Source organism: Rhinatrema bivittatum, chromosome 8 (assembly GCF_901001135.1).
Source record: "Rhinatrema bivittatum chromosome 8, aRhiBiv1.1, whole genome shotgun sequence".
Taxonomy (NCBI): Eukaryota; Metazoa; Chordata; class Amphibia; order Gymnophiona; family Rhinatrematidae; genus Rhinatrema; species Rhinatrema bivittatum.
In genome coordinates, this window is record NC_042622.1 from 88945627 (window position 1) to 88969355 (window position 23729).

The window sequence follows — 23729 nt, forward strand, 5'->3', positions numbered from 1 at the left end:
AGGAGTTATTGTTGGATCTTTCAGTACTTGGCTGGCATTATTTAAAACTCACTTATGAGTCCTCCTAGGTTCACATCCTTGATCGTGTTCCCTTACTTCCTACCTGCACGGCTGGAGCAGCTACGTTAACAGAACTGCTGGAGTAATCACACATGCTGATATTTGTTGTACACATGCTGTTTATGGGATGGTATTAGTGATGTCATGGTCAGCATTGACTCTAGGATATAGTTGGTGACTTACTCTCATGACTGCTAGCTTTGACAGGGAAATGCATGGTTACAGCTTAAAGAAATATACAGTGACTTGCAGAAGACCCAAGTACCATTCCTTGGCCCCCACCTTACACTCCTCAAGCTGGCCGGGAATGGGGATGCTGTAAAGGCAGTTTTCACAGCCCCTGATGAGGGAGGGGAGGAGTCCTGCTTGCTGGCTGGAACTAGAGTGCATTGTGTGCCAGAGGGAATCTGGCGCACATGGCCAAATATTGCAATGAGTGGCACCAGAGAAGGCCATAAAAAAAGGGAAATACCTCTGCTCATTATGAATGAAGATACATGGCACTGTTGCCCAGCCAAAGTTGGTTCCAATTGAGCTGGAAACCCAAACAAGTAGGAGGGAACTGCTCAATGGCTTTAAAGGCCAATGGTTAATGGATGCATGTTAATCATTGCAGTGTAAACTGTAGTATCGTACATTCTTGGGAGTCCTTCAGTCAGGGTTAGGTCCAGCTGGCTATCTGCCCAAAGTCAAGTAGCAGGTGGAGAACCTCACATTGCTGCACCTCCAGCTGCTTATCTTTAACAGGAAGACTGATCAGTTAGTTTTTGAGCAGCTAAGTGGACCCTAGTGTTATCAGGTACACTGATAAACGCTGTGCCCTGAGATATGTAAGCACATATAAATATCCAGAGCAGGCAGAGCCTGGCTTTGTGGGTATACACACTGTATTCCATCTGCCCTTTGGTAGTTTGGGAATGGTGCATATCATGAGGCTCTGGAACGTTCTCTGTCTCACAGTTGCCTGCCACTTGGTGGTAGTGCATGCTACAACGGTGAGTTGGGGTATGGCTGAGGTGCAGAAAGCGATTTTAGTTTTTTAATAAAGGGAGGATGGGGAAATTGCAACAGATGCAAAGGATGGATTGGGCTTAAGTAAATAAAAGAACTGCTCAGTGTGACCCTCTATTACTGCCCCCATAGTCCTTACCCTGTTTAGTGTACAGCTTGCTGGCACATTTTTAGTGAGAAGCTAAGTTCTAGCTAGGATTTCTTTTTTCATCACTTTGGAGCATACAGAAGAACTGCTGTCATGTCTGACCTCATCTAGTGTTGGATGGTCCTAGAAACTTCAATGCGATAGTTTGTAATTTATTTATTTAAAAAAATATCTTTACTGCACTCACACATGTGCTTGTGGTGGATTACAATAAAATACATACATAATGCATTTGAAAATAATTCAATTGACAAAAACTACCAAGGAAAAGAACCTGTTCAGCAGTCAAAAACAGCCTTTAGAAAGTCAACTAAGAGATTCAACGCTGAATACCTTTGTAAATAAGTAGGTTTTTAGCTCCTTTTTAAACAAGTTCAGGGAAGCTATAAGAACACTGCTGTTCAGGCAGGGAGTTTCAAAATCGCAGCCCTGCCACAGAGGATGCCCATGCTCTTGTAGCATCCAGATGATCCACTTTCAGAGAAGGATTCTCTAGCAGATGTTTGTTTACTGAATGTAAAGAATGTGAAGGTTTATGCACCTGCAAAAGAGCATTAATCCAGGTGATGGAATTGTAATTGAGGCTCGACTCACACCCGGATGTTTGGTCCTCAACTGCGTGAATGGTGTCCAAATACTGAGTTTTGCTGAATATCTATTGTTCTAATAGAGAATATTTGGTTGTTATGCAGTGTGTTTTAATGCCCTCAAAAAGATATTCAGAGCCTGCAGGCGATAGCACTCATGTCTGCTCTCTGTTATGGAACTCCACTGTGCTTCCAGCCCCACCCACCTATATTTGCCACCTCAAGGCCACTACCCCAAAGAGATTTACTTTTGCTCTGAGCATGTAGCCTCCCGTTTTCCAGTTGTAGCTCTCATTCCCTATGGTAGGAAAAATGTAATTTACATTTTATTTTCCTTCCATTGAAAAGCATGGGACCCTGTAAGAGATTTTAGTCTTATATGGTTTATCTGACATTTAAATCATATAAAATAAGGTCCATGTTCATGTAAAGACAGCAGAATATCTACATCTTTTAGAGGTTTATAATGAATTTTATTGTAGCAGCATAAAATATACAATGTTTTCTTTAAATGATGATATATGATAAATATTATGTTTCCATCTTAACAGAATAAACCACTCTTGTTGCAAAGGTTATGAAAACCCTTAGGTATATCTCAAAGCCAGTTTGTCAAATGCAATGCCAATTAAAGCAATGCAACTTAAAGTAGTAATTTAGCCAGTTATCTCATCCTCTGCAATAGTTAGGCATCCTTCTGGAGCAGCTTTTAAACTTTTTTTTTCTCCTTTATCTTTTGGTCATCAATGTTACAACGTTATTGTTAAATTTTGAACTTATGTACACTGTTCCAAGTTTCATAACCTTGTTCTATGTAATGCCTTTTGGCAATTTTCATGTTCTGTTTCAATGTAAACCGATGTGATCTTTATTTCATATAGGAACACCGGTATATAAAAATCTAAAAATAAATAAATAAATAGAACAAGGGAGAAAGCTGACAGTCACTCAGCAGTGCATGGTTTGGAGAAATGTATCCTTGAAGGATACTAATGAAACAGGAGAGTTAGGGCATCCCAACAGAGAGGTTCCATTAAATGCAAACATAGTTCATATACCTATATGTAAAAAATCACCAAAGCTAATGATTTCCGAATTATCCCAAACAACTGAAAAGCAGGTTGTTAAAACAAGCAAAAAACACACTTTGAAATGTCTGTATGCCAATGCCAGAAGTCTAAGTAGTAACATGGGAGAGTTGGAGTGTATAGCAGCAAATGATGAGATTGACATAATTGGCATCATAGAGACTTGGTGGAAGGAGAATAACCAATGGGACAGTGCTATATCGGGATTCAAATTATATCGCAATGATAGGGAGGATCAACTTGGCAGGGGTGTGGCACTTTATGTCCGGGAGGGTATAGAGTCCAACAGGATAAAGATCGTACAAGAGACTAAATGCTCAGTAGAATCTATATGGGTAGAAATCCCATGTGTGTTGGGTAAGAGTATAATCATAGGAGTTTACTACCATCCACCTGGACAAAATGGTCAGACAGATGATGAAATGCTAAGAGAAATCATGGAAGCAAACCAATTTGGCAGTGCAATAATAATGGGAGATTTCAATTACCCCAATATTGACTGGGTAAATGTAACATCAGGACTTGCTAGAGACATAAAGTTCCTGGATGTAATAAATGATTGCTTCATGGAGCAATTGGTTCAGGAACCAATGAGAGAGGGAGTTATTTTAGATTTAATTCTTAGTGGAACGCAAGATTTGGTGAGAGAAGTAACGGTGGTGGGGCCACTTGGCAACAGTGATCATAACATGATCAAATTTAAACTAATAACTGGAAGGGGACAACAAGTAAATCTGCAGCTCTAACACTAAATTTTAAAAAGGGAAACTTTGATAAAATGAGAAAAATAGTTAGAAAAAAACTGAAAAGTGCAGCTGCAAAGGTTAAAAGTGTTCAACAGGCATGGACATTATTTAAAAATACAATCCTAGAGGCGCAGTCCATATGTATTCCGCGCATTAAGAAAGGTGGAAGGAAGGAAAAACGATTACTGTCATGGTTAAAAGGTGAGGTGAAAGAGGCTATTTTAGCCAAAAAAACATCCTTCAAAAACTGGAAGAAGGATCCATCTGAAGAAAATAGGATAAAACATAAGCATTGTCAAGCTAAGTGTAAAACATTGATAAGACAGGCGAAGAGAGAATTTGAAATGAAATTGGCCATAGAGGCAAAAACTCATAATAAAAACTTTTTAAAATATATCCAAAGCAAGAAACCTGTGAGGGAGTCGGTTGGACCATTAGATGACAGAGGGGTTAAAGGGGCTCTTAGGGAAGATAAGGCCATTGCAGAAAGACTAAATGAATTCTTTGCCTCCGTGTTTACAAATGAGGATGTTGGGGAGATACCAGTTCCGGAGATGGTTTTCAGGGGTGATGAGTCAGACGAACTGAATGAATTCACTGTGAACCTGGAAGATGTAGTAGGCCAGATTGACAAACTAAAGAGTAGCAAATCACCTGGACCGGATGGTATGCATTCTAGGGTTCTGAAGGAACTAAAAAATGAAATTTCTGATCTATTAGTTAAAATTTGTAACCTATCATTAAAATCATCCATTGTACCTGAAGACTGGAGGGTGGCCAATGTAACCCCAATATTTAAAAAAGGCTCCAGGGGCGATCCAGGTAACTATAGACCAGTGAGCCTGACTTCAGTGCCGGGAAAAATAGTGGAAACTATTCTCAAGAACAAAATTGTAAAGCATATAGAAAGACATGATTTAATGGAACATAGTCAACATGGATTTACCCAAGGGAAGTCTTGCCTAACAAATCTGCTTCATTTTTTTGAAGCGGTTAATAAATATGTGGATAAAGGTGAACCAGTAGATGTAGTTTATTTGGATTTTCAGAAGGCGTTTGACAAAGTCCCTCATGAGAGGCTTCTACAAAAACTAAAAAGTCATGGGATAGGAGGCGATGTCCTTTCGTGGACTACAAGCTGGTTAAAAGACAGGAAACAGAGAGTAGGATTAAATGGTCAATTTTCTCAGTGGAAAAGGGTAAACAGTGGAGTGCCTCAGGGATCTGTACTTGGACCGGTGCTTTTCAATATATATATAAATGATCTGGAAAGGAATATGACGAGTGAGGTTATCAAATTTGCAGATGATACAAAATTATTCAGAGTAGTTAAATCACAATCAGACTGTGATACATTGCAGGAGGACCTTGCAAGACTTGAAGATTGGGCATCCAAATGGCAGATGAAATTTAATGTGGACAAGTGCAAGGTGTTGCATATAGGGAAAAATAACAGTTGCTGTAGTTACACGATGTTAGGTTCCATATTAGGAGCTACCACCCAAGAAAAAGATCTAGGCATCATAGTGGATAATACTTTAAAATCGTCAGCTCAGTGTGCTGCAGCAGTCAAAAAAGCAAATAGAATGTTAGGAATTATTAGGAAGGGAATGGTTAATAGAACGGAAAATGTCATAATGCCTCTATATCGCTCCATGGTAAGACCACACCTTGAATACTGTGTACAATTCTGGTCGCTGCATCTCAAAAAAGATATAGTTGCGATGGAGAAGGTACAGAGAAGGGCAACCAAAATGATAAAGGGGATGGAACAGCTTCCCTATGAGGAAAGGCTGAAGAGATTAGGGCTGTTCAGCTTGGAGAAGAGATGGCTGAGGGGGGGATATGATAGAGGTCTTTAAGATCATGAGAGGTCTTGAACGAGTAGATGTGACTTGGTTATTTTCACTTTCGAATAATGGAAGGACTACGGGGCATTCCATGAAGTTAGCAAGTAGCACATTTAAGACTAATCGGAGAAAATTCTTTTTCACTCAATGCACAATAAAGCTCTGGAATTTGTTGCCAGAGGATGTGGTTAGTGCAGTTAGTGTAGCTGGGTTCAAAAAAGGTTTGGATAAGTTCTTGGAGGAGAAGTCCATTAATGGCTATTAATCAATTTTACTTAGGGAATAGCCACTGCTATTAATTGCATCAGTAGCATGGGATCTTCTTAGTGTTTGGGTAATTGCCAGGTTCTTGTGGCCTGATTTTGGCCTCTGTTGGAAACAGGATGCTGGGCTTGATGGACCCTTGGTCTGACCCAGCATGGCAATTTCTTATGTTCTTATGTCTCAGCATGGAGGGCAGCAGTTAGATCTCCAGTGAGCAAATGACAGGTTAACAGCACAGTCTCAGGGCACCAGACCCAGAACATACAGAATCCGAAGATGACTTAGCTTAGGCAAGGATGAAGTCAGCAAGTTCTCCACAGTTAACGGAGCAGAGCTGGACTGAACTGTGAGCCTAGTCTCAAAACTTAGCTTGAGCTTCATGAAAAATATCAGATGCCAAGTTCATGGGAGTGGTCTTTGCATAAACAGCAACAAGCTGCTATTCAGCCTCCCACAAGGACTCTGCTTCTGTGTTGATTAGTAGGGGGTGAGGGATTTTGTCAGGCAGCCAAAGCTATGTGCCATAATCCTCCAATTAGGTGCAGTTACTCCACTGTTCATTTTGGTATAAATCCAAAGCATCCATGTACCTCCCTGAGATTACCTGAAGGACTTCCTGATGCTATATATCACAAACAATAAGCCCAGCTTCCAAAAATCGGGAGTACGCATATAATAAGGGGTGGTTTTTGGATCTATTTTTTCAATTTTTTTCAATTTTTACACGCCATAAATCAAAAACACATTCTTAAGATCAGTGTTTTAGTTTGTAGGACCGCTACCAAAAGGATCTGTATAGCAATCAGACCCGGCATAGGAGAGGTCACTTTACTTTATTATTAATATCAAAATTTTTCAAAAACTCTTCAAAAGTTCTATTGCCATGGGAAGATGTGCTCATAGATGCAAACACAGTCACAAAAGCTTTCGTCTCAAAAAAACAATCATTGGCAACAAATTGCAGTACTTAGCTTTAAGCCGAGAAACAACGATGAAGTCCCGACGTGATCACGTTTCGGACCACCCAGGGTCCTGCTTCAGGGGTCGATTCTTGATAATCCTTTAAATACGGTTGCTGGAACTCATTCCCGAAACGGCAAAAACTGGCGTTATTAAATCTCAAATCTTCATTGGCGGTCCGTCTTCGAACCCGAAGCGGGTTCGAAGACGGACCGCCAATGAAGATTTGTGCATAATTTTGGTTTTGCATGTAAATCAACCTGCTCCAGATAGAGGCTGTAATTAATGTGGGTGCTTTCAATGGGTTAATATTCAGCGTGAATGCACGTGTGTATGTTCCTTTTGAAAACTGGTGTAATTTATACACATTTGCTGCATGTTACCCATGATGTTCCAAAATTACCCTTCCTGAGCCTGTATATATATATAAAAAAAGGGTTGATTGGCTTTATTCAATTAAGTGTTAAAGGCAGAAGGTATTTTATGTTTTCATTTTTTGGTGCTTCGTCTGTTCATCTCCTATTAACTTCCCAAATCGAGGGAGCTCAGCACAAAAGGTGTAGAAAATTCAAACCTCGTTTTATTTTTAAATCAAGACAATGCATTTGATTTCAGGACATTACCTGAACAGAATAAGGCACTGCAGACTGAGGAGCTGCAAGGTAATGGTCCCACTCCCAGAATCTTTACAACATGACTCTCTTAGTGCCTCCGGGATTATTGCAAGGATGAGCCCAGGTGGAAACTCGGAGGATATTAATTCTGCTTCCAGAATGTTCTGTGTCTCTTCAGAAGTGGGCATTTTCTAACATGGTTTCTCTTGGTAGTTGGGTGTTGTACACACTGAAGGTGGAATGGTTGAAGGTATCAATAAGAAGCTGGGGCTCCTCTTTGCGGACTATATTGATATTTTCAAAGGAATCCCTTTTGCTGCTCCTACAAAGGTGTTGGAGAAACCGGAAAAGCACCCTGGCTGGACTGGTATGAGAAACCTTTCTTAATCTGGGTCATTTCCTCCAGTTTCCTATTGTCATGAACTCCTCCATTTCTGTTCTTTGTTTGTTTTCCTGAGCACTACAATTCACCAAATTTAACCAATGAAAAAATGACACTGAAACTAAAGGATTAAGAGCAATACTGAGAGATAGATGCAGACTTCTACAAACTCCCAACCTGCTCTGCAGCACCCTCTGCTATTTCAGTATTGAGATCCCCCCCGAGCAGCAAAGCTGACATACCTCAGTCCTCGCCTGTAGCATTCTCTGCTCTTCCAGTACTGAACTATTCCAGGACAGTTCTGCTAATGTACTGCACTCTTGCCTTGCAGCACCCTCTGTTACTCAAATACTGAAGCCCCCTCCAACAACTCTGTGGATGTATCCCTCTCCTGACCTGCAGTACTCCTGCTACTGAGACAAAACACACACGCACACTCGCACAGAGCTCTGCCAATTCACTTCTCCACCTCTCTCCAGCCCTACAGCACCCCTTGATATTCCAGAAGTGAAGTCAGACACACAGCTCTGCCGATAGTGCTCAGTTTTGACAAGCTATCCCAACTCTGGGCTTCTTCTGAGCAGCATCTTTGCTAAACTCTGTGGTAGAATTGTGCTGTGCACTAGGACTAAATGTAATCCACTGAATTTATTTCTTGGGATCTGGAATGAATTTCTAGGAGCACCCTTGAAAACTCTTGGAGACTTGCATTTGCATAGGTGCTGAGTCATGTCTGCTTTTTAGGTACTTTGAAAGCCAAAGACTTTGCACCCAGGTGTATGCAAGCAACGTTAACCCAGACTGATGTGCGTGGAAGTTTGGATTGTCTCTACTTGAACATCTGGGTCCCTCAGTCCCGGAAGGGAGGTAAGACGGTTGAGATAGTGTAAGTGGTATCCAAGAAATAGGGGCTTCCAGGACTCATAGTGTTCTGTCTTTCCTTCCCCGAGTCTCCACACACCTACCTGTAATGATCTGGATCTATGGAGGAGCCTTCCTCTGGGGTGGAGGAATGGGAGCTAACTTCTTGAATAACTATTTGTACGATGGAGAAGAAATTGCTGTCCGAGGAAAGGTGATTGTTGTGACCTTCAACTACCGGGTGGGGCCTCTTGGCTTCCTGAGTACTGGAGATTCTAACTCCCCAGGTAATGTCGTCATGTTGTACCTCTCATTATTTGCTAGGTATCCAGAATTTTCTGCTCATCAAGGACTTAAAATCCTAGTTTTGTGTCGAAAATTTTTTTTTGACTAAACTTCATCTGTGGAAAATGCAAGTGTGTTTGGGGAGAAGGCGGGGATGGATAGAATTTGTATCTATGAATGATCTCTTTGGGCTTGATCTCTTTGGGCTTCTCACCGGACTCCTGGTAGTGTTTGGGCACACTTCAGGGCTTTCCTCCAGACCGCCTGTAGTGCTGACTTCCAATTTCTTGGTACTGCTTCTTCCTGGGCAGTCTGTGTTGCTCTCCTCTGAGCTCTCTGTGACCCCTCTCTCAGGGTTCTTCACAGCCCCCTTCACTGAGATCACCGCAGCCTCTCCTACTAGGGCGCATTGCCAGAGCTTACTGAGCACCTGGTCAATCTCTGCTGCAATCACTTTTTATCTCTGCCACTGTCTGCACCCATCCATCTCCCTGTCTGGCCAGGGCATTTGGGAGTGGGCTTGTTGGTTTCCCAGCCTCAGCTTGTCTCTCAAGCATCCATACCTCCAGCCTCAGATTTTCTCTTCCCTCTGGCTCTGGATAGCTGGGAACTCCTATCAGCCAGACATACATGGCTGTACGCCTTCCCTGCAGAGTAGCTTGCTTACTGGAAGAAGGCCTCACCCTTTTTCCATTCACCACGCACACAACCCACTCTGGCAGCTTTTCCAGGCCATACCCTGTTTAGCACAGCCTACTGCACTGTTGTTTCTTTCACTTTTCAAGGCAAAAAAGTAAAAAATAAAAAATAAAAAAAGCCTGCTTGACCAGGGATAACCTGCTCACTGTTAAATCCTTGTCTATCTCCCAGCAGCGCTTCTCCATTTAGCTGGCTCAGCCCTAAAACTTCTTAGGTGTACCTGCAACCAGACTCAAACACTGTTGCCTCTCTACCTGAAACTTTTTGTCTTCAGTGCAGCTTCTGCCACACCCTTTCACAAATCACCATGCACTCCTGTCCTCCCTATGCTCTGTACATAGTTTTAGAGCCACAGGGCCCCTGGGTTCTGTTCAGTGTTTAGATCCACAGGTCCTCTTCATAACTCCTTGCACTCCACTTAGACACTTTCTTGGAGGCTGGTTTTTTGTTTCTGTGCCCTGCTTAGAAAAAAATCCCATGCATGACACCATATGTGGGAACGAGCTGTGATTCCCATAGGCCTAGAGACAAACTAGTCTGATTCCAGCCTTCTTAAAACAGTAAGCTTTATTATACCTTCACACATGCACAATAGTAGACTTACAGTGTGTTGCTTTGTCTCAGCTAGGTGTTTGGAGGAGCTGCCTTCCTCCCGGAGACCTGGCCTGGTCTGGTTATCCCCACCTGGATCCCAACTCTTATTCCCCCCAGTCTCTGGTTATGTCTCTGATCCCCACTTGCCCTGCAGGTTCATGCCCATAGAGCATACTCTCCTTAAGGCTTTTAAGCTGGACCAGGCATCTAGCCTGATCCTGCACCGGTAAATAGAGGAACACACAGGGCCGGATTTTAAAAGGGTTACGCGCATAAGGTATGCGAGTAACCCTTTTAAAATCCCCCTGCGCACACCGAGCCCCGGGACGCACGTAAGTCCCGGGGCTTGCAAAAAGGGGCGGTCGAGGGCATGGCCAGGGGGCGTGGTTTCCGATCGGGGGCGTGTTCAGGGGCGTGTGGGCGGTCTGGGGGCATGGCCGAGTGCCCCGACACAGCGGCCTGTGTCAGGGCCTGCTGCGCCGGCGCGCGTAAGTTACTACTGGCCGGAGGCAGTAGTAACTTTTCTGATAAAGGTAGGGGGGGGGGTCTAGATAGGGCTGGGAGGGTGGGTTAGGTAGGGGAAGGGAGGGGAAGGTGCAGGGGGGTGGAAGGAAAGTTCCCTCTGGAGGGAACGGGCAGCGCGCGCAGGGCTCGGCGCACGCAAGTTGCACAAATGTGCACCCCCTTGCGTGCGCCGACCCCGGATTTTATAAGATACGCATGGCTATGCGCGTATCTTATAAAATCCAGCGTACTTTTGTTCGCGCGCGCGCTGTCTTTTAAAATGTACCCCTAAGGGTGCTGCCTCACAAGGCCTTTAAGCATTTATAGTTTTCTTTTTAAGTACCATACAGGAATTTGATTAAAAGATATTTTTAGAAATTCCAGAAGAAGGTGCCAATGTGGAAAGCTAAGTGTTCTGGTCTTGTCTTTTTTCACACAGGGAATTATGGACTTTGGGATCAACATATGGCCATTGCATGGGTAAAGAGGAATATTGCAGCTTTTGGAGGGGACCCAGATAATATCACCATTTTTGGGGAGTCAGCTGGCGCAGCTAGTGTGTCCTTACAGGTGAGGTAACAGCGCATTACCAGTGTCTCATCTTAGCAGGATGATCTGCTGAAAGCATGAGAGTAGGAAATGCCCAAGAGTAGTCAATCCTTGGATGCCTTGGTGGGCATCTAACTGAAGGGCCCAGATGAGCTGCATGTTTATGAGTCGCTTTGTATCACTGCATTTTACCATACCATATGTGACAGGTGCTTCAGGGGCAAGTGTACAGCTTGATCAAACCACGCTGACTAGAATAGCATATAGTAACAGCATTAGGGATGTGTTTCATTCACCCAGCTTATGTCACAACTTGCAGCTAAAATAACTGTTATGTTCCCAGCATACTTCTTAAAAGATGATTCTGTATAGTACAAAACCAACACTCAGCAAGGCAAGGGATGCTGCAGGACAGAGCAGAGGTGCTCTGGCAGAGCCGTGTGTGGCGTCTTAGTACTGGGATAGCAGGAGGTGGAGAGCTATTGATGATCCAAATTTTTAAAAATAGACTATGTAAATTGAAAATTCTGTATTTCCAGTCTCTGTAATTATCATGTTCTCTTATATCTTCTTTCTTTTCCTTGTTACAGACTCTTTCCCCATACAATCTTGGAAAGATTAAACGAGCCATCAGCCAGAGTGGAGTGGGAATGTGTCCCTGGGCCATCCAGAGAGATCCACTGTTCTGGGCAAAGAATGTAAGTAGCCATGAAGCCTCTTCAGGACATTTTGACCTTGCTTTCACCCCTCCATTTTAAGAATTAAAGCTATTTATTTATTTAGAATTTTTTTTATTAAAATGCCATAATCAATATAATCATTCTAGGCAGATTACAATTGAATAAAATTATAACAATATTACAGACCAGGCCAAAAGCTAGTCCTACCACCCTGATCCTGTGCTCAATGCACAGTCTCCCTTGACCTTGTCTTATATCTGGTCATGGTCCTTGATTAATGTTGGCTACCTTTATACAGCTGAATTTTCTCAGGCTTCAATAGACCCTATCTGAAATACTGCACTCAGTTTTACAAGGACATGGAAAATATGGAGGTAGTCCAGAGGAGGGGTGCTAAAAGGGTACATGGCCTACAATACGAGTCTTACACAGAGAGGCTTAAGGAAATCAGAATGTGCTCTCTAAAGGAAAGAGAGGGGAGTTGTATGATAGAGACACTCAATAAAGACATCATTTCCAGAGAAAAAGAAACTCAAGGACAAAGGAGGGAAACAGAAGAAATATAGGGAAATGCTTTCTTACTGAGAAGATGGTGAATGTCTTGAATAGCTACCAGCAGCATACTGGCAGGATTCAAGCAGGCTTGAAATAGATACTGAGGGGAAAAGGCAAGGGAGGATTCCTGCATCTTGATAGAAGTAAGGAAAATATGTAGAATGGCAGAAGGTCAAAAGGGGAGATGATAAAGCCAACTTGCACAGGGTGGCGGCAGCCAGCTCCCAGGGAAAGGCAGTAAGGTTGGCTGGCATGGAGTGATGGTAGGGCTTTGGTACACTCTCAGGCATGACTGGGGGAAGCCAAGATGATGGGTTACAGTCCCCAGCAACAGCAAGAAGGATAAGAATCAATCTCTTGGATACTTGCAAGCTGGTACGTCTGACAGATGAAAGATATCTTTAGTGCAAAGGGCAGAAGAGCAAGGAAGGTAACCAGAGCGAGAGTAGTGTAGACAAGGGTAATTGGGCAGACTAGGTGGGACAAATGTCCTTGTTTGCTGACATTGCTATGTGACTTTGTTACATTATCTTATTCCAGAAATTTCCTTTAATTTACTTGTTGGTGACAGCAAAATCAGTGAATTGCCCAATATGGTTGTGTTGTATTATGTTTTGACATAAGCGTGTTAAGTTCATTGAAACATATAGAGGATATGAGGCAGATAAAGACCTCCAGGCCCATTCACGCTCTGTATGATCTTCTCACTGTGACACTGCAGACCCTATTTCACCTGCGGCTTTACCTTTTCCTTCTGTGCTTGTTGCCAGCCTTCTTGAGCGCCACATAACCACTATTTCCACCACCACCTGCATGAAAAGGTTGTTCCATACATCCACCATCCTGTCTGTGAAGAAACACTTTATTATTCCTAATTCTACCCCATCCAACATAAGAACATAAGGCTTGCCATACTGGGTCAGGCCAAGGGTCCATCAAGCCCAGTATCCTGTTTCCAGCAGTGGCCAATCCAGGTCAGAAGTACCTGGCAGGACCCCAAGGAGTAGAAAGATTCCAAGCAGCTTATCCCAAGAATAAGCAGTGGATTTCTGCAACTCTCCCTTAATGATTGTTAATGGACTTTTCCTCCAGGAACTTGTCCAAATCTTTTTTAAATGCAACTATACCATTAGTTTTTACCACATCCTCTGGCAATGAATTCCAGAGCTTAATTATGTGTTGAGTGAAAAAATATTTTCTCTTATTAAAATATATTACCCAGTAACTTCATTGTGTGTCCCCTGGTCTTTGTACTTTTCAAAACTGTAAACAACTGATTAATGTTTACTCGTTCCATTCCACTCATTATTTTATAGACCTCAGCCCCTCAGCTGTCTCTTCTCCAAGCTGAAGCGTCCTAACCGCTTTAGCCTTCTTTCATATGAGAATTGTTCCATCCCCTTTATCATATTGGTCGCTCTCTCTGAACCTTTTCTAATTCTGCTATCTCTTTCTTGAGATGTGGTGACCAGAACTGAACATAATATTTAAGATGAGGTCGCACCATGGAGCGAAACAGAGGGATTATGTTATTCTCTGTTTTATTCTCCATTCCTTTTCTAATAATCCTTAGCATTCTATTTGCTTTTTTGGCTGCTACTGCACCCTGAGTAGAATATTTCAACGAAGACTCCTAGATCCTTTTCCTGAATGGAAACTCCTACTGGTGGATTTTAAAAGCCTTGCTCGCGTAAATCCGCCCGGATTTACGTGAGCAGGGCCTTGTGCGCCGGCGCGCGCAGAGCCCCGGGACGCGCGTAGGTCCCGGGGTTTTTAGAAGGGGGCGTGTCGGGGGCATGTCGGGGGCGGGACCCGATGACGCAGCGTTTCAGGGGCGGGACCAGAGGCATGGTTTCATCCCGGGGCATTTCGGGGGCGTGGCCACACCCTCCGGAACCGCCCCTGGGTCGAGTCTTGGCGCGCCAGCAGCCCGCTGGCGCGCGTGGATTTACGTGCAAGCCCCGGGACTTACGCGCGTCCCGGGGCTTGCACGTGCCGCCGAGCCTATGCAAAATAGGCTCGGCGCATGCAGGGGGGGTTTGGGGTAGGTTTTCGGGGGGTACGCGCGTCTCCTACGCGCGTAACCCTTTGAAAATCTACCCATCAGTGCATCACTTTGCACTTGTCTACATTAAACTTAATTTGCATGCCCAGTTGCCCAGTTTTGCAATGTTCTCTTGCAATTTCTCACAATCCTCTTGTGATTTGAAAACTTTGAATAATTTTGTGTCATTGGCAAATTTGATCACCTCACTTGTTGTTACCATTTCCGGGTTGTTTATAAATATATTAAAAAGCATTAGTCCCAGAACAAATCCCTGGGGCCCTCCACTAATTCACCTTTTTCCATTGGGAAAATTTACCATTTAGCCCTACTCTCTGTTTTCTATCTTTTAACCAGTTGGCAATCCACAATAGGACACTGCCACCTATCCCATGAATTTCTAATTTCCTAAAAAGACTCTCATGAGGGACTTTGTCAAATGCTTTCTGGAAATCCAGATACACCATATCAACTGGTTCACCTTTATCCACATGTTTATTTTCGCCTTCAAAAAAGTGGCAAATTTGTGAGGCAAGATTTCCCTTGGCTAAATCCATGTTGGCTTTGTCCCATTAAACTATGGTTATCTATATGTTCAGCAATTTTGATCTTTATGATAGCTTCTATCATTTTGCCTGGCACAGACATCAGCCGCACTGGTCTGTAATTTCCTGGATCATCCCTTGATCCCTTTTTAAACATTGGCGTTACATTGGCAACCTTCCAGTCTTCAGGTACCACAGAGGATGCTACTGATAGTTTACAAATTTCCAATAGCAGGTCCACAATTTCATTTCTGTTCTTTCAGCACTCTGGGATGTATATCATCTGGGCCAGATGATTTGCTGCTCTTTAGTTTCTCAGTTTGCCCTAGTATATCTTCCAGGTTCACTGAGATTTGATTCAGTTCCTCTGAATCATCCCCTTTAAATATTATTTCTTGCATAGGTATATCTCTTCCATCTTCCTCAATGAATACTGAAGGAAATAATTCATTTAGTCTCTCTGCTATGGCTTTGTCATCCTTAAGAGCTCGTTTTACCTTGGATCATCTAATGGTCCAACCGACTCTCTCGCAGGCTTTTTACCTCGAATGTACCTGAAAAAGTTTCTATTATGAGTTTTTGCTTCCATGGCAACTTTTTTTCAAATTCTGTCATTGCCTTCCTTATCAATACTTTGCACCTGACTTGCCAGTGCTTATGCTGTTTAATGTTTTCTTCATTTGGATCCCTTTTCCATTTCTCAAAAGATGTTCTTTTAGATATTAAAGCCTCTCTCACCTCACCTTTCAACCATACCAGTAGTTGTTTAGCCTTCTTTCCACCTTTTCTAATGTGTGGAATACATCTGTTCTGGGCTTCCAAGATGGTATTTTTAAACATCCATGCCTGAGCTAAACTCTTAACCTTTGCAGTTGCTCCTTTCATTTTTTTCTAACCATTTTCCTCATTTTATCATAGTCACCTCTTTGAAAGTTAAATGCTGACATAAATTTATTTCTTTTTTTGCGCTCCCTCCAGTTATTAAGTCAAATTTGATAATGTTGTGATCACTATTGCCAAGAGAATCCAACACTGTTACCTCTTGCATCAAATCATGCGTTCCAATAAGGACTAGGTCTAAAATAGCTTCCCCTCTTGTTGGTTCTTGTACCAGCTGCTCCAATAAAGCAGTCATTTATTTCATCTAGGAATTTTACTTCTCTAGAATGTCCTCATATAACATTTACCTAGTTAATACTGGGGTAATTGAAATCACCCATTATTACTGTGCTGCTGATTTTCTAGTTTCCCTAATTTCTTTTAGCATTTAGTTACTTCATTCTGGCCAGGTGGATGATAATACACCCCCATTACTATTTTATTCCCTTTCTCACCTTGAATTTCTATCCATAAAGATTCAACATTGTATTTTGTTTCCTGCAGAACTTTTATCCTGCTGGACTCAATGCTCTCTTTAACATTTAGTGCCATCCCTCCTCCAATTTGATCCATCCTATCATTTCGATATATTTTGTACCCTGGTATCACAGTGTCCCATTGGTTATCCTCCTTCCACCAGGTCTCTGGGATGCCAATTATATCTACCTCTTCAACCTGTGCTATAACTCCAGCCTCATACTCCTTGTTCTGAAACTGCCTTGCAGTACAAAAACATTTCTTCTGTTTTATTTATCTTTGAGGGTATAAATATTTATTTATTTATTTAACTTTTTTATACCGCCATTCGTGGGTACATCATGGCGGTTTCCAATATAACTGTTAAAGGTAGAAAATACAATAAACAGGGTGGGTGAGGTGGAGCAGGAGAGAAGCAAAGGCGCTAGCAGCAGCAGGAAGAAAGGCAGGGAAGAAAGAAACTGATAGGAACGCAGCAACTGGGGGCGAGAAATGTAGAAGGGTGGACCATATAGATGGCCCAGGTAAAAAATATTATGTACAGGGTATACAATAAAAAAATACTATTTACATGATTAAGCAAGACAGATACACATAGAGAAAGGTTATTGGCAATACATGAGATGAGGGAAATTGCTATACATGAAAGGTTAATGGCTATACATAGTTATTGACTACACATGGTTAAGGGCTATAAATGAAGGAGGGAATGGAGGGACGAAATAAAGATGAACGAAGGGGGTCGGGTGAACTTGGATCTAGAAAAAATTAACATCTTAGGCAAGGTTGGGAACAAATAATAATTGGACGTACATAAAGGGTGCTGGGGGAGGCAGAAGAAAAAAAAATATCAGAAAATTGATAACAAACTGAGGTGGGTAGGGTAGTCCTGTGAATGGCATGAAAACATTATAGTGATGTATACTTTGTAGATGTAGTATCCAAGGGCTGGAGCACATGCTAATACCATCTAATTCATAAATTTACATTTATGAATGTAAATTTATGAATTTATGAAATTTATAAATGTAAATATATCTATTTACATTCATAAATTGCAGCTATTGTGCCTTATCTGAGATGTTTTGTGTGAGTATGCTCTAATTATATGTAGTTTGATGAAGACCCTGATTGGTAACATACTTTGAGCTCTGCTAGTTGGAAAAGCATGTACAAAATAAAGAACAATGAGATAGGACTTATGCTGCAGATTCAGTGCTAGCTTCTAAGCTCTCCTTTGGATTGATGTGTGTTGGTCCTGATCCTCCCTGCTTCACTCTCTTTTATTCAGGTTGCCAGGAATGTGGGTTGCCCAACAGAGGATACAGCAGCCCTGGTGAACTGCCTGAAGATTACAGACCCTCGTGCTATTACACTGGGCTACCACCTGGATCTGACCAAACTGGCTTGTAAGGCATACTTCTTCCTGAGGGACTGGAGTTTATTTCTAGGGAGAGTGGAGGGGTTGTATCTCCAAATGAGTTCGTTTTGGGCATACCGTGACAGGAATGAACCTCTTTTATAAGCCAGGCTATGTTGGGTATGATCTCAATCTCTCAAATTTACTGCTAGCACTCTTTTTAATACATGCATTGTTCCACAGCGAGCATCCTTCTGGAGCTTATAGGGTGTAATATGTACAGGCAACATACCAAGGTGTGCCTGGAAATTCCTTGTAATCAGGCCCTTGCCACCCAATTCAGCTGGGACTCCATATCTTTCTGCCACATTTTTGTGGTCTCTGATTCTGTCTATAGCTACTTGAAGATCTCTCTCACCACACATTGTATGGAATAATCTCTTGGTAATTTCAGTTTATTAAAATTTATAACCTGCATTTGACACAAAGGTTCAAAGCAGCTTACAGAGCAAGGACATACAGAACTTGGTACTGCCACTTCTAACAGAAATGCCATTCTTGTGCTTTTCTCCTTTATCACAATGTCCAGTTCTGTGCTATACAATTTGCATTTGTGTGTTTTGCCAGTTTTTCCATGTTGGCTGTGAACCATAGTCCAGTGTCCTGCACTTATCAATCTCTCATCCTTAGGTTTCAGTTCATCCCCAGGTCAGGTTTTGATCTATTTGTGATTGCCGGAGGAACTGTGTATCTACAGTATTTGTGCTTTAGCCAATTATTCTTCCCCTTTCTTCCAGTTTTTGGTGTGCTCTCTTTGAGGAACCTTTTGATTTAAATTTAGGGTTTGCATCATAAAAATAGAAGTACATTGTCTCCTTTTTACCTTCAGGTAAATGTATGTTTGCCCTTAGTTTTTTCATTGACTTCTTTAGTCTCTCTCCTGCTACAGTTGTTCCGGGAACTGGTTCACCATGGCCTGTCTTCATCTCTTCTGGCACTGTGGACACCATTGTCTACATCTTCATTATGTGTTTGATTGCACCATGTGCTCTTATGTCTCTGTGTGAGTGAATAAGTGCACTGAATGTGTGTGTGTCTACATACTTATATGTACACATACAGTGCTGGAAGCATCATTTTGTTTTGGGTGCTATGAAGGCTCGATATAGCAGCAGAACAGTTGTAGTGTAATATATTTAACAATGGGAAGTGTTTTGCTAGTTTCCATTTCCAGCCCAAGATGCTGTAGATCTACTGATTTTCACTGTATAATTAATTCTGCTGTTTTGGCTTGTGTTCCTTTGTCACTACAAATGGGTCTATAGCAAATAATTCAGGCTGTGATTCAATGAGAACATAAGAACATAAGATATGCCATACTAGGTCAGATCAAGGGTCCATCAAACCCAGCATCCTGTTTCCAAGAGTGGCCAATCCAAGTCACAAGTACCCAAACATTAAATCTCAAGCTACTTTTGCTTATTAATTAATATCACTTTTTGGATTTTTCCTCTAGGAACTTATCCAAACCTTTTTTAAACTCAGTTACACTAACTGCTCTAACCACATCCTCTGGGAATGAATTCCAGAGATTAACTATGCACTGAATGAAAAAGAATTTTCTTCAATTTGTTTTAAATGAGCTACTTGCTAATTTTATGGAGTGTCCCCTAGTCCTTCTATTATCTGAGAGAATAACTAACCGATTTACATTAACCTGTTCAAGTCCTTTCATGACTTTGTAGCCCTCTATCATATCTCCCCTCAGTCGTCTCTTTTCCAAACTGAACAGCCCTAACTTCCTTAGCCTTTCGTCATAGGGCAGCCATTACATGCCCCTTATCATTTTGGTTGCCCTTCTCTGCACTTTCTCCAGTGCAACTATATCTTTTTTGAGATGCAGCTTCCAGAATTGCACCCAGCATTCAAGGTGCGGTCTCACCATGGAGCGACACAGAGGCATTATGACATCTATCCGTTTATTTGCCATTCCCTTCCAAATAATTCCTAACATTCTGTTTGCTTTTTTGATCACCACAGCACACTGAGCTGATGATTTCAATGTCAATTATGACGCCTAGATCTCTTTCCTGGTGGTAACGCCTCAGATAGAACCTAATATTGTGTAACTACAGCAAGGGTTATTTTTCCCTATATGCATCACTTTGCACTTGTCCACATTAAATTTCATCTGCCATTTAGAAGCCCAATTACCAGTCTTGCAAGGTTCTCCTGTAATTTATCACAATACACTTGAGATTTAAGTATTCCTCATAATTTTGTGTCATGAGCATGACTGAGGACAGAAAGCAAAAAATGAATTTACTTTTACAGCATTAGAGCATAACAGAAGGTTGTTTTTTTTAATAATTACAATATTGAGTTGAGAATGGTTTCTTAGTAGCACAGATAGGAAGAACTGAGAGCCTCAACTACTGGTTTCATGTATCAAACTAGTTGGGATCTTAGCCATCAGGACCTGGCCCATACTTGCTCTCTCTCCTTGCCAGATCCCTTGGTGCACTATCTTGCCTTTTCGCCTATCATTGATGGAGATTTTATCCCCGATGAGCCAGTGAAGCTCTTCCACAATGCTGCCGACATTGACTACATTGCAGGCGTTAACAACATGGATGGGCATCTCTTCACTGGTGTAGACCTTCCAGTCATCAACCAGCCCCTCCACAAGATCTCACCGTAAGCACATTTTCAAACATTTCCAGCCAATTAGGTCCCAAGAAGCTCTGGGACTTGATATCTTTTACTAAGTTAATAACCATGTTATACTGTTCTGTTACTGTAATGGCATTTGGAGTTTCTAAGAGAGGCTTTAGAATATATGCAAATCAACACGAACGACATGAGCTTATTAAGACACTGTGCCAATGAAAAGGTTTTGCTCCTATGAGAAATGGATGGAGATTTGATCCCTCCTTACTGATGTTGGAAGCTGTAGGTGGCAGCCTACAGTTTTGTCAGTCAACACAAGGTGGCCTGGGCACAAGGAAAGTTGGAAACGGCTCTGCAATCTGAATGTTTGCTTATGGTGATCCACACTGAACTCTTGGTGTGGAAGTAGCTGAATATAAGTTTCTGAAAATAAATAGATAGCGAGCCTATCCACTGTAAAACTCATCTCCCTATTTTAATGGCTATGGAGCTGGCAACATTCGTTTACAGAACATAAAAGTGGAGTTAACCTCAGCTTTGTCAGGCCTAGAGGGATCATAGCATGATGCTTGGTGATTCAGACTCCTGTGCACTTACTTAGTGCTAATGAAAGACCCACAATTTGCTGGAGCTGGAAGCACACTCTGGCCAGGAGCCCCAGTCTTTTCCATGAAAAGAGAATGCTGCACTTTATCACCACTCCTTCCCCTCCATTGAAATAACCTGGTGCTTGCAGCTCACCATTCACCTGCATTATGCTGTTGCCTTTCTATAACCCAGTTAAATAAGAGATCATTTATTCGCAGAGATGATGTGTATAAGCTGGTTGCAGGGCTGACTCTACAGAAGGGAGTAGAAGGGGCAAATGCCACTTACTCCATATACACCCAGGACTGGGGTGGCAGTCCAGACCAGGAGACCATGAAGAAGACCGTGGTAGACCTGGAAACAGACTACATCTTCCTGGTTCCAACCCAGCTAGCACTTGCACAGCATCAGCAGAACGCCAGGTAAATCTGTGCTGGTACCCATACACTACACAACCTGCATCCAGTAAAGGGCACATCTAGTATCCATCCCAATACCTTGTAATCCTTCCACTGTCTACATCCAGTAAAGGGCGCATCTAGTATGCATCCCAAATACCTTGTAATCCTGCTGTCTGCTCAAAATATCCTCTGCTACTCATGCTATCCCGACATCCAGTGCCATCCCCATCTCCATTACCTACAGTCAGCTACTAATCTTGGTTAGCTATGGCCCCTAACCTGACTTCCAGTACTGTTCAAACCTCAGTTAGCTCTTAACCCAGTCTCTAGCATCGTCCCAACCTATGTTAGGTATACTAATCCGTCCTCCAACACAATTGCAACCTGCACTAGCTACAACTACTAATCTGGCTTTCAGAACCAATTCAACTTCCATTACTTACAGCTACTAACAAGATTTCTGCACTTTCTAAGCCTCCCTTATCTACTTCCACTATATATATATTCAGTTTTAATAAGATCTCAGCAATTCAGAGTATCTACCAAACTTCAAATACCTTGTAATCATCCTAAGTTACAGTAGCTACATGTACATTAATATAACACTAGCTACCTCCTTGTAACAGTAAATCCTTCAGTGCTAAACACACAAGAACTCAAACTCTTGCTCACACAGGCACCCAAACTCTACCACCACTGCCTGCATGTATGACCCTTAATCACAACCATCACTTACCTCTTGCCTCCTATTCACAAATGCTTATTGCTATCAAAAACCCCTTTCCAAAATAGAAAACCCAGTTGACTAACCTCCCTCTACAGGATGACAGAGCAGAAGCAGGTGTCACATTGCTTTTTGTTGAATGCTTTCAGTCCTCTGACTAGATGCTGACTGAATTACACAACCTGAAGGGGCTTTCTCCTGAAATCTTTGGGGGACCTGAAATGGGTCTGGATCAGATTTGCATCTGCTTCCAAGGCTGTTCCCCCTGAGGTCTAATTATATTACAGAGCATTTCACATGCTGTTTAGTTTAAGGTTTCGGTCAGTGAGGGGGACTGGAAATTGGCGTGTAAGAGTAAAGAGGTGCTATAGGGCTTGCAGAGGGGAAGAAACAGTAGCAAAGTTTTGTCACAGCCTTCCTTAGAACCTGCTATTCTTTCCTGCAGAAGCGGCAAGACATACAGTTACCTCTTCTCGCATCCGTCTCGCATGCCGGTCTACCCAAGCTGGACTGGTGCAGACCATGCTGATGACCTCCAGTATGTCTTTGGAAAACCATTCGCTACGCCCTTGGGATACCGACCACAAGACAGAGACGTGGCTGGGGCTATGATTGCTTATTGGACCAACTTTGCCAAAACTGGGTAGGTTCTAATTCCAGTTTCTGACCACCCAAGGATACGTTTCAGTATTTAGCTACTTCGATATTGTCTGGATCTCACGCCAGTCCTTCCTGTAGCCTCATATTTCTGGAACCCTCTCAGATACTGAAAGATGGTACATGGCTATTCTCGCTTTGGCAGATAAGGACAGCAGTTGTAAAATGACTACTGCCATTTAGGGGTTTTTTGAGTGGCAGGGACGTGCCACACAACATACAGGGGGCAATTTTCAAATTGTCCTTATTGAGACAAAGTCCATGGGTACCTTTAACCTGGAGACTCTGAACCATTTTTTAAAGAAAAAGCATGCATGAACGTTGGCTTTGAAATTTGCTGCAGCCATTTGCATCTCGGTTTTCTGCAGATATATTTTTTTTCCTTGAAAATAACATCTATGCATGTTGTTTTCCTCTTTCGCGTTGTGAATTGCCCTTGGCGTGGACAGTGGTTGGGTCATATCTACATGTGCTAATGCTCTCTTGACTCCTCTCTCTCCTTCTCTAGTGACCCCAGTCAGGGTGAATCCTCTGTATCAGTACCTTGGCTTCGTTATACTGTTGAAAGTGGTCAATATCTGGAGATCAACAAGAAGATTACCTACCAGTCTGTCAAGAAGAACCTGCGAAGTCCTTATGTCCATTTCTGGAGTCAGACTTATCAGAGCTTACCCAATAAGTAAGCATAGCTATGCACTCTCAGGCCCAGAGCTAGAACCTGTACTGTGAAGCCATTAAAAGCATCAGAGTTTGTGGGCACAAGCTTCTCTGTGATGTCTAGTTACTTTACTAAACCTGCCTTTCCTATGAAACACTAGAGAAAGCAACCCAAAAGGGCAAGGGTTAACAGTAAATCTTGTGTTTTTGCAAAGTCTGCAGCAGGCATTCAAAGTGTTACTCTAGGCAGCAAAAACTAAACTCAATGTATCCCAAGGGCTTGATCACAG

The 23729-nt window shown here is 42.3% G+C and overlaps 1 protein-coding gene across 1 annotated transcript; it reads left to right on the top strand.

The window, feature by feature from the left end:
- Positions 1-948: 948 nt before the first annotated feature.
- Positions 949-23544, top strand: CEL (carboxyl ester lipase). The gene is made up of 11 exons (XM_029611277.1): positions 949-1055; positions 7542-7695; positions 8455-8577; positions 8661-8858; positions 11093-11223; positions 11793-11900; positions 17674-17791; positions 20253-20439; positions 21219-21422; positions 22571-22768; positions 23291-23544. The coding sequence occupies exons 1-11, from the start codon at positions 978-980 to the stop codon at positions 23463-23465; spliced, it is 1674 nt and encodes a 557-aa protein (XP_029467137.1). The 5' UTR covers positions 949-977; the 3' UTR covers positions 23466-23544.
- The last annotated feature ends 185 nt before the right edge of the window (positions 23545-23729 follow it).

Bases quoted from the DNA above. Each gene is read 5' to 3' on its own strand.
- CEL (XM_029611277.1), top strand. From the start codon at position 978: ATGGTGCATATCATGAGGCTCTGGAACGTTCTCTGTCTCACAGTTGCC. The intron at 1,056-7,541 runs GTGAGTTGGGGT...TTCTCTTGGTAG, and splicing joins TGGTAGTGCATGCTACAACG to TTGGGTGTTGTACACACTGA. The intron at 11,224-11,792 runs GTGAGGTAACAG...TCCTTGTTACAG, and splicing joins CAGCTAGTGTGTCCTTACAG to ACTCTTTCCCCATACAATCT.